The sequence below is a fragment of the Phaseolus vulgaris genome, chromosome 2 (assembly GCF_051622355.1).
Source record: "Phaseolus vulgaris cultivar YP4 chromosome 2, ASM5162235v1, whole genome shotgun sequence".
Classification (NCBI taxonomy): Eukaryota; Viridiplantae; Streptophyta; class Magnoliopsida; order Fabales; family Fabaceae; genus Phaseolus; species Phaseolus vulgaris.
The window spans coordinates 43,983,794-43,994,339 of record NC_143499.1 but is presented as its reverse complement, the minus strand read 5'-3'; the positions used below and the strand labels follow the sequence as shown (position 1 = coordinate 43,994,339).

Below are 10,546 nucleotides of genomic sequence, written 5' to 3'. Positions count from 1 at the left end.
TAAATAAAAAATATTTTTTATCAATATTAATAAAAATAACTTTAAACAGTTATTATTACTTGTGTGACTCATCATTGTTTCTTAAAATATAAGATAACTGATTATCATTCATGAAATTTAAAGTTATGGTCTTGAAATGGTTATAATTTTAACTATCTCTTACCGCACTAATTAGAAACAACGATGCTTTAAGACGGAAAAGAAAAAATGTACAAAAAAAATGATAATGAAAATTATAATTTTTGTTCGTTACTCTAAGCATGTTGAGCTAGTAATTTTTAATATAGATATTGACGATAATGAGTAAAGCCAATATTTTAAAATTTAGGAGTAAAATCTCAATTCCTCTTACTAAGATTAAACGAAAAAAACACATTGATAATAACAAGAACCTTTATAAATTTTAATATTACCTCTTGTAGTTGTTTCCTATAGAAAAGAGGGGGAAATATTAATCATATTAAAAGGTCTGTAATTTTTAATTAAGATCTTAATTAAAAAGTATGTTCTTTTGGTCTATCCTTCCCTCAGTTTTGTTATTTTTTATCACAGATTGAATTTTCACATACATTAAGTCAACACTTCCATCATTAATTCGAGTTTCTCAGATGTATTAGTTTTTAAACATGATTTTATATAAATTACTCAAGTCCCATTGATTACACTTCCATGATTGAAAATCAAATATTCAATATTCTATGTGAGATGGTTGGATTAATTCGATGAGTAATGTTTTACCTACAAAATACTGTTTTTAATATAGCAGTTGTTCATAATTAATATACGAAACTGATAAACGAATAGCTTGTGTTCTCTAATTTATGGTGTGAAAGAACGTTACTATTCATAATTAAACTTAAAACGGCGTCCACTAACAGCGTTAAATATTCTCTTAACTTTGTTATTAAATACTAAAAAAATGTTGGTGCCTACGGCGTGAGTCCCGTTCTGAATTATGAATTTAATATATATTTGATATTTCAACAACCTTTCCTACTCAGACTGCCTTGGTTAGTAAATCCTGGTTTAACCAGAGTGAGGGAAGCAATTAACCATGGTTGGAGAAGATAATCACAGTACATTACGCGTGTGGCACGTGTGCGGAATCATCTTTTATTTTTTGAACAAGAAACGGCATTAATGCTTTAAGATTTAAAACTAGACTTTCCGGTGAAGACCGGGTAATTTAATGAAAAATCATTGTATCGGAGGCAAAAAAAGGAAGCATTTTAAAATCAAGTAAACCCACAGTTGTCCTTACCTGCCCCGAGGGGCAGCCCGTGAGGCAGGGTTTCGCGTGTGGTGAGGCTGCCCGAACTGCCCGATTCTCGGGTGAGAAATTACCAGCATTCGGTCTCCAGTGCCTCTGTGTGTTTCCTTCTCTCTCTTTCTCACTCACCTCTGATATTTCTATATTTTGGTGCTGTGTCTCTACGATCAGGATCCAACGGTCCAGAATGTTCGGGGCTTGTGCTGCTTGTTTTCCCAGGTTTTAGAGCTCCAAACCTTCAGATCCATCTCATTCCTCTCCAGATCTTCCTTCCTGGTAAGCGCTTTCAACCTTCTCCTTCTTCAATTCTCGCTAATTCCACGTTTTCTCTTCTCTCTCTACACTGCTTTCACCTTTCTTTTCTCTTCTTTCGCCATCTCATCTTCAAAATCCTCCTCTTACCACGCCTTCGCTTTTCACAACCTAAATTCTGCTTTCTCTTGCTCTTTTCTAATTATATGTCTCCTCAATTATACTTCCTCTGCATCTCCTCCTTCCGAGGACAAATTCAATTTAATTATTTTTTTTACAAAAAATAAAAAAACTTACCATTGTCATAGTTTTTGGTACTTTGGGAAACAAGAGCCACTGTCAATATTTTGCAGAAGATCTAAATACGGTGATATCATTATTATTATAATTGTTATTTATTGTTACTATTATTTATTATTGACAGGATAAGGTTTTGTAGTTGGAGAAGGAGCTTGTTTGTTTGTTGTACGAAATGGAGACTAAACAGAATTCGGTGACGGTTACGCTCACATACGGCGCGTTGACGAGCGCCGCGGAAGTTCTCGCGACTTTGCTAGCTTCTGCTGTCGTCAAAGCCACGCTTTTGGCTCCGGTGAGTCACTTCTCTCTGTCCTTCTCGCTCTAAAACCCTTATTTTTTGTTAAAAAAAAGTCTGAAAAGCAAGAGCGTTAAAAGAACTAAACTAAGGTCTGAAGCTTTTACTACCCTAAACTTTGACGAAATCTAACGTTATCTATATCTTTTTTGAAAGCAATTTGTGTTATCTCTCGAGTTCATGTTTTTATGGTCTAAGCAATTATGGGAAATTTTTTTGGTCTTTGTCAGTATGTGCCTATTCTACACGCTATTATGCGCATGTAGGGCTGATGAATCACCGAGCTTTGGGATTTTTTTTCGGTAACCGATGCGATGTAACCTTATCCTAGCGTGCGCCGGTGATTTTAACCTTTTAGGTTTGGCGTTTGCTAACGTACGCACTTATTTTATTTTATTTTGACAAGGCAGAGGATAGAAAATAAAATAAGCCGGAAATAAAAAGATATTTAACAGGATTTGTTTTTGGTGCTTGGTTTGTTTGTTTCCCGTTGCGGAACTGGGTGGAAGATATAAATTGCGGTTGAGGGATTAGTTTAGTTCCGAGGTTTTACTACGTGGGACCCGGTTGGGAATATGAATTATAAAAATATCTTTTTGTCGCGTGTGAGCGTGTAGAAGTCAAAAGTGAAGGAAAGGGAGGGGAAGCGGATTCGTATGGGTTATTCGCTTGGATATGCCCTTTGAGCGTAAAGCACGCTTCACGAACGCGTGTCGTTTTTGTGGTTATACTTCCTGGCATCTTGGGTGGGAAAAAAGGTGGAATCTTATACGATGCGACATAATTGTAGTATCCACTGTCTCAACTATTAACTGTAAACAGTGTCAGTCATTTTTTTGTTATGTATGTAGTAGCCTACTACAATATTTTCTATTATAAATGTAGTATTCTCTTTTTATATTATTATAATAGTAATTAATGTTATATCATGCGTTTTCTTTAATTACAAGAAGAAATATTGAAGTATGAAAATCTTCAGCCTACTTAACTATGCCTGATACGATATAATCTAGAAAACTTAGTATTAGTAGTACAAGAAGTACACTTTAACTCGTATATTTTGAATTGAAGAAAGTTAAGTACTGATAGTGCATAACGATTAATCTTTTAAATTATATAGTTAGTAACGCAAGTTATTATTTTTTTTATGGAAAACGTGAAATTGTTTTTGTTCTTAGATTTTAACTTTAGTACACCTCTGAAATTAATTGCTTTATGTAATTTATGGTGGAGTTCAAGTTTTCCGTTTTTACCATCGTTGTGTTTGTTTATTTGGATTTTACCAGACAAACTATAAAAGAATTTAAGGCAATATAGAGTGAAAAAAGATGGGGGTAAAAGTAACATGTACTATATAATAAGAGTTTAATGGTTCTGCTTTGTAACATCGTTTAATCGCAAATCAGTTTTTTGAATGTTTTTATGTCTATGACTAACGAATTATTTTAAGAAATAGAAAGTTTGGTTGTTTCTTCGGCAGTTAATTGAAATTTTAAATTGTTTTCATTCCTTGTTTTATTAAAAAATTGTTCTCTTCTTTTCCAAAAACCTAAATGAATTTCAAATCTAAGATGGGATACATTCTAATATCCGTCTCAAACCCTTTCCAATCAATTTCTACGTAATTCGATTGAAGCAAGGTGGTGGACTCATAAAAGGGTTAAAGTTATTACAACTATTAATTTCATCATTTATTCAAACTCAGACTTTCGCTGAAGAGTTATTATTATTAAACTCTGAAAAAATAATTTGCAACTAAAAAAACGCACCTTACTATTTTTTTAATTACTTGTATTCAAATTAAGCGTTTGTTTTTCCCTTTCTATGTCTCAATTTGTGTACATCGGTTAGTGTCATCATCTCCTTGGTTCATTTGTCTTGAAAAATGGATGCAGGATCTCTACCGGCTCTTACTGATCAACACGCCTATAACCAATGGAGATAACACAACCCAGAGTCAAGATAAGCAGCGTGATGCAGAGGGGGAAGACGGTAATGATGATGAAGGCGACGAAGATGACGAAGGAGATGGTGGATCTGGGGAGGGTGAAGAGGAGTTGTCGTCTGAAGATGGAGGTGGATATGGCAACAATTCCAACAACAAGAGCAACTCAAAGAAGGCACCCGAAGGTGGCGCAGGTGGGGTGGAGGAGAACGGAGAAGAGGAAGAAGATGAAGAGGGTGATGATCAAGAGGATGACGATGAGGATGACGACGAGGATGAGGATGATGAAGACGAGGGAGGGGAAGAAGAGGAGGATGAGGGTGGTGAGGATGATGAAAATGAAGAGGAAGAGGAAGATGAAGACGAAGAAGCATTGCAGCCCCCAAAGAAAAGAAAGAAGTGAATTTAGCTTAGTCAAGCCTCCTGTGTTGTATTGTTGTGTACGGATTTGGCTTCTAACTTCCATGTTTTTACTTTTTTGGGTACTAAACTTCCATGTTCTTATTTAGTTTATGAGGAGGCTTATGTAGGACATGTTTTAATTGATATCTATCTTTACCATTGCGTAATTAGAATGCTACATTATTGAGCAGGCAATGCTAAATTTATGAGAGAAAATTATGATCTTAGTTTTGACTTAAGCCTTCTCACGCTCTCTTCACTCTAGATAGCTACTAGAATGCAAGTATTCTTAATGCTATTCGCAATTATTCTATTCCTGAAATTTCTTCCTTAGTAAGACGTGGCTCTGGGCGCATCAAACATCCTTTTTTAATATGTTATAAAACATTTTATATTTCCTTATGCAAAATTAATTCCCTCTTAAATTTTTCAATCTGAACATATTGTAAAACTAAGTAATAACTAATTATAAAGGTAAGGGTAATAGCAACTTTTGAAATAAGAAAGGATGAATGTATTATTTTATCAACTCTAAAATAATCGATTCTCAAATTGACTCTAACTATTATCCGGAGAAAACACCTTCCATTTAACTCAGACTACTCAGATGAATCACTTTAATTATTAAAATAAGAAAGAAAAAGTGGTTTTAGTTGATGTTTCGTAAAAAAATCTAATTTATATATATATATCTTGATATCTCCTCTTTAATTGGCTGCGTTTGCCACGTCAGTTTAGGGGTAGATTCATCATCATCATCCTTGTGTTTGCGAGTTATACTGAATTTGCAAAGTCAATAGTCAACCTTAACTTTGTGTTTCATGTTATGTCGCCTTTTCTTCGACTACACCGCTAATTTTCTGCTAACTTTCTCTTCGTTTTCACAATGACCGATCCTTCTCCTCTTATCCCTCCATCACCGGTCACTGACATCGACCTTGAAGCCGCTCCCTCCCAACAAATTCAATGCCGGATTTGTCTTGAAACTGATGGTATTTATGTGGAAGCTTCATTATGGAGCTTACTATTTAGATCTATTATAATGTTGTTTTCTTCATGTATCTGTTTAACCTCTCAGGTAGACATTTCATTGCCCCTTGCAAATGCAGAGGGACATCAAAGTATGTACATCGAGAGTGTTTGGATCATTGGCGAGCGGTTAAGGTAAACGATGCTCTCTCCGTTTAAAACATATCAAATTTCAACACTGTGTACAGTGTGAAGTTTGTTGCACTATAGCCATATCAAGAAGAAATTTTCAATGTGTTAAGTGATGAATTTTATTGCTAGAAGGCGACAACTTTTATGTGTCTCTGAACTCGAGCTTGTTTTTTCGTGGTCTATCTACTTTTCGTTCAGCTGATCAATTAGGCGTTGTGCATATTGAGTTATCGTTTGTTTATCTCATAAAGTAATAACGGGTAGGAGGCTATAGATAAACATAGAGTTTTGAGGCTTCCTCTTCTGTTATTTCCATGTCCCCCTCTTTGTATCTTCCCACACCATCATCGGGGATAAAGAGGTTCATGGGTTTACCTCCTTTAGTTAAGATAGTTTATGTTCACAAATTTAGTTTACTCTTTCTGGTCTGTGACATGTACCTCCTATGCCCTGCAAATTACACTTGGGGTCTCCTACTGTGAGTCCACATATGGCTTGTTAACTATCTTTTATGTGTGAATTGCAGTACTTTAGTAAGGTATGAGTTCAATTGAATTCAAGGGATATACTGAAATTTCTTGGATATATACTGAATCCAGATACTTATCTTTAAATGATTTTCTACTTTGCATAGTGATAAAAATAATACATACTACATGATCCAATTTTCCCTAGCAATTGTAAAAGATAATAATGTTTCTGTGTGAATAATGTTGTTGTCTCCTCCGGTGCTTCATCTAATAAGTGTAAAATACTGAATTTTCTTGTAGGAAGGGTTTGCATTTGCTCACTGCACTACCTGCAAGGCTCCATACCATTTGCGTGTTCTTGATGCTTACAGAAAATGGCGTACTTTCAAATTTTGTTTTTTTGTAACCAGAGACATTTTGTTCATATTTCTGGCTGTACAGCTTGTAGGTGATTTTTTTCCGATTCTCCTAGCCATATAAATGCATATCCATGTATGTAAATGTTCTAATTCTGCATCGCAACACCTTATTTCTTTTTGTCTGCAGGTCATTGCTGCACTGGCCTATTTGGCTTATCTAATAGATGGCTACCAGCACTACAGGCTTCGTCTTGTTTGGGGTTTTGATCATGTGTTGAGCTTTTACTATATATGTGGTAACTTCTTATGGACTTGAGCAGTATTCATTAAAATGCTTATAGCATGTATTACTGTTACTAATTTACTATATTAAGTGGTACTGGTGGTAAATTCTGATATTGTTTAATTTATTTTATTCGTAGTTTGTTTTTTCCATACATAGGATGATTCTGGTTCTTTACTGATTTCATTTTGTCTTGCCAAAAGTAGGAGAACTGTTGTTTTTTGTGTTGCTTGGCCTCTCTGGATGCTTTCTCACTTGTTCTGATGAAAGAGTTCGCAATGATTTGGGTCAGCCTTGTCGAGAAATATATCTTTGTTGCTGTCAACCTGGGTAATTACTGCTTTTAAATATTCACGAGCCTTTGAGACTGTTAAAATTCATAAGTATACTTGTGAGTCATAACAATTACTTGAAGCATCCTAAATTTTCTTTTCTTGACACTGTCAAAATACATAAGTATATAGTTCTTATATTTTATACATCTTTGGACGTGCTCAACTTAGAAAATACGCTGTTTCATGTTATATTTGAAGTATATGTCAGCAGAAAGTCCGAGATTCACAATGATAGTGACTGAGGTTGGTTTTGTTTGTTGTCATGGCAGAGTTTGTACCGACTATAATTATCGAGGTACTCCTAGCATGTGGCTTGAATGTACTTCTTGCTTTGAGAGTTGTGGAAACATGGAAACTGAATGTTGTGGTTGTATGAGAGGTTCTGAGGAAACACAGATACCATTATTATTCATAATGACTTTGATTTTTCTAGTACTCTTTGCTGTAATTGGGATATTTTACAGTGTATTAGTGGCTACAATGGTAGCACAACGGATATGGCAGCGTCATTATCACATACTTGCAAAAAGGATGCTAACAAAGGTGCCTCTGGCTTACTTTTTTTTGTCTTTTGTGCATTTGGTTCAACTATTGATTCACTGCAGCTGCTGAGTCAACTTAAATACCTTGCTGTATGTGCATCAGATCCATTTAGTGATTTGCTTTGTTTACTGAGGAACTTATCCAGAAATTACAGCTAGATGTAGAGAAAAGATTTTCTGTCTGTTTGGCTTTAAATCCAACATAATATGTATCTGCAAGTTATTATGGGAGGAATAGCTAGCACCCTATTTCAGTGTGCCTGATTTTCTTTTCTTACCAGTGTTTGTCAAGAAATTTATATGAATAAGGCCTTATTTTTCTCTCTTGAATAGTATGCATGATTTCATTTTTTACTGATATACTTTGTGCTCTCACAATTTGAGTTCAAGATAATCTCCTTTATAATCACTATTTTTTAAGTTTGTATCGAGCTTATACTGAATATCATGGACTCTGCTGTACCTGTTTTGCTTGACTTCAAAATCATCGTGCAGTTTAATTGATATTAAAACTGGTTCAGGCGTCTTTTTCCTTTCATTGTGGGTAGTGTAAATCAGGCACACTGAAACCTATGACCTACAAATTGCTCAGACCCCAGGTCACTAGCCTACTCCTAGTGGTTTTATGATTAGATTAGTATTCTTATGTGTGAAGTTAATTGCATGCTTGATAGTAGGCACTTAAACTACAGTGTTGAATATTCAACCATCATCTTGTGTTGTGTTCTTGATTATGAAACTGTTTTGTTTATCATAGGAGTATGTCGTTGAAGACATTGATGGAGAGATAACAGGGTCTGATTGGTCTCCTCCATCCATCCCACCAGAGCATGTACAGCACCTGAAAACATTGGGCCTCCTATGAGTTTGAAGGAATCATAGACCTTGGTTGGCAGTTTAGTCCTTGTTAGGAAGATATGCACTTAATTGATAAAATTCCTCAGCTACTCAAGTAACTCAACTCACTTAGGTTTGACTTGTATAATTGTTCTAGTATATGAAAATTTGTGAATTTTTCTTGTTAACTAATGTATAGAATGTAAGACTGATAATGGAGATTTATTTTAACTATATCAACTTAAATTGTTTTTTCAATTCAATTTTTATTAAATTAAATTCATTTTGTATCATTTTTTAAAATTATATTTAAATTAATCTGATTTGGGTTCGATTCGGTCAAATCTAATCTAATGAGTTTAGTCTTCCCAAATCTAATGTGAACTTCGTTTTGTTAGATTCAACTTAACATGAGCTTGATCCCGTAAGACTCTGCTTGACATCTTGACTTGAGCATGGTCCGAAATAATCAAACTTCGCTTGAGTTGGTTCAATCTCTATAAGGGAATGAATATACTTGTACATGTGTCTCCACCCACACCCTTACTTAATGTGGGTTCGACTTGACTTGTCCTGACTTAGGCTCGGCTCGACTCGACCTAACTAAATTGACATCGTTTTAACTCAAGTTAACTTGTCCTAAGCTTAACTTAACTTGGGTCTGACTTAGTGTCACCTAAGTCTATCTTAACATAGTTGAACTTTGGTATGAGCTTATCCAACTCAACTTAATATTGCATGAGTTGAGCCCAATCCAACTCAATTTCACCTTACTTGAATCTAAGATATCTAACCTTTTATTTTATAACTCAATTAAATCATATTTACCTTGATTTTGAATTTTCAAAGTCTACCAAAATTATGCAATCTATATTCAATATAGGTTGAGTTAAACAACTAGATTTAAATTTAAAATAAATCCATTCAAATATATTTAAAGTAATAGAAAAAAATTACTTATATATAGAATAAATCACACTAAATATTCTTTGAGATTTTATCAAATTATATTAATATATTAGTTTGTTTAGAATTTTATATTAATATCTAATTTGTTTTCAAAAACATTACACATGTAACCGTTTTTTATATATTGTACATATATTCCTTCAAAAAATCATTATAGAGGGAGAAAACTACTTATTCATAAAATTGTACATAATATAAAAATAATGAAGAAAAAACAGTTTTTTATTTGGAAATATAATTTTTTCTTACAAGATTGTGCATTGAAACACAACTTTTTTAAACCTAATCAAGTAGATAATTTTCAAATAAAAATTGATCGAAAATAAAAGTACGAGCTTCTGTAAAACCTAAAGAAAATATTTGCCTACTGGTTGATATTTATTCAGGATATGGATCCTCTTCCTTGGTTATTTAAGGAAGATTCTATTTACTACTCTTTTTTTTCTTCTTTGCCTCCAACTCCATTTTTTTTGTACTAATTTTATGAAACTTAGGAAAAAATAGATTATGAAGTGTTATTATACATTCCAGAACAATGATAAAAAGTTGTAAAAAATTTAAAGTGACATTCTAAAAGTTTTACAATATTCTCAATTTGTTAAGAAACAGTGAAATTTATTGGACATGATTATGCTGATGGAGGATAAAAGAAAAGGAGAAAGACAGTGAGGAAAAAGAAAGAAATGGACAGGTAAAGTAAGGCCAAGAGAAAAATAAGCAAAACAAAAGGATATTTTAGATATTTTAAATTCTCAACTCCATAGTATTGTAGCCCATAGAAACAGATTCTTACCATGGTTTTGGTAACCAAACATCTATTTCAAAATATCAAAAAATGCTACAATTTAACTTCAAATTTATTAACATCAATCAATTTTAAAAATTTTAAATATAAAGAAGTTGCAGTTAGAAACATAATTTTAAGTGTTTTTGATAATTATATAAACATCCCGTGTTCAATGTGCACCCCACTCATCCAAATAAAACAGCTTAAGAAAATGAAAACAAGGTGCCCCACCCACAAAAAGTGTATTGTGAAAACAGACAACCCAAACCCACTAGCTGCAACCAAGCAACAACAACTTCACAAGTTGGTTTCACCTCCATTCTTATCCAAATGCTCCTT

The 10,546-nt window shown here is 33.8% G+C and overlaps 2 protein-coding genes across 6 annotated transcripts; both read left to right on the top strand.

Moving 5' to 3' along the window:
- The first annotated feature begins 1,108 nt into the window (after positions 1-1,108).
- On the top strand, positions 1,109-4,691 carry LOC137812396 (uncharacterized). 4 transcript variants are annotated; one of them, XM_068614352.2, is made up of 4 exons: positions 1,109-1,332; positions 1,442-1,546; positions 1,947-2,114; positions 4,013-4,691. In XM_068614352.2, the coding sequence occupies exons 3-4, from the start codon at positions 1,995-1,997 to the stop codon at positions 4,463-4,465; spliced, it is 573 nt and encodes a 190-aa protein (XP_068470453.2). In that variant the 5' UTR covers positions 1,109-1,332; positions 1,442-1,546; positions 1,947-1,994; the 3' UTR covers positions 4,466-4,691. The 4 variants fall into 4 exon arrangements, with proteins under 4 accessions (XP_068470453.2, XP_068470455.2, XP_068470454.2 ...); XM_068614354.2 differs by having other exon boundaries at positions 1,143-1,332; positions 1,962-2,114; XM_068614353.2 differs by lacking the exon at positions 1,109-1,332 and having other exon boundaries at positions 1,368-1,546; positions 1,962-2,114.
- Positions 4,692-5,190: 499 nt separating this feature from the next.
- Positions 5,191-8,709, top strand: LOC137812394 (uncharacterized). 2 transcript variants are annotated; one of them, XM_068614350.2, is made up of 7 exons: positions 5,191-5,456; positions 5,543-5,628; positions 6,396-6,539; positions 6,642-6,750; positions 6,944-7,067; positions 7,342-7,615; positions 8,372-8,709. In XM_068614350.2, exons 1-7 carry the CDS (start codon positions 5,351-5,353, stop codon positions 8,477-8,479), a joined length of 951 nt encoding a protein of 316 aa, XP_068470451.1. In that variant the 5' UTR covers positions 5,191-5,350; the 3' UTR covers positions 8,480-8,709. The 2 variants fall into 2 exon arrangements, with proteins under 2 accessions (XP_068470451.1, XP_068470450.1); XM_068614349.2 differs by having other exon boundaries at positions 6,941-7,067.
- The last annotated feature ends 1,837 nt before the right edge of the window (positions 8,710-10,546 follow it).

Coding starts and splice junctions, on each gene's coding strand:
- LOC137812396 (XM_068614352.2), top strand. CDS start 1,995: ATGGAGACTAAACAGAATTCGGTGACGGTTACGCTCACATACGGCGCG. Junction 2,115..4,012: donor AAGCCACGCTTTTGGCTCCG/GTGAGTCACTTC, acceptor AAATGGATGCAG/GATCTCTACCGGCTCTTACT.
- LOC137812394 (XM_068614349.2), top strand. CDS start 5,351: ATGACCGATCCTTCTCCTCTTATCCCTCCATCACCGGTCACTGACATC. Junction 6,540..6,641: donor TATTTCTGGCTGTACAGCTT/GTAGGTGATTTT, acceptor TTTTGTCTGCAG/GTCATTGCTGCACTGGCCTA. Junction 7,616..8,371: donor CAAAAAGGATGCTAACAAAG/GTGCCTCTGGCT, acceptor TGTTTATCATAG/GAGTATGTCGTTGAAGACAT.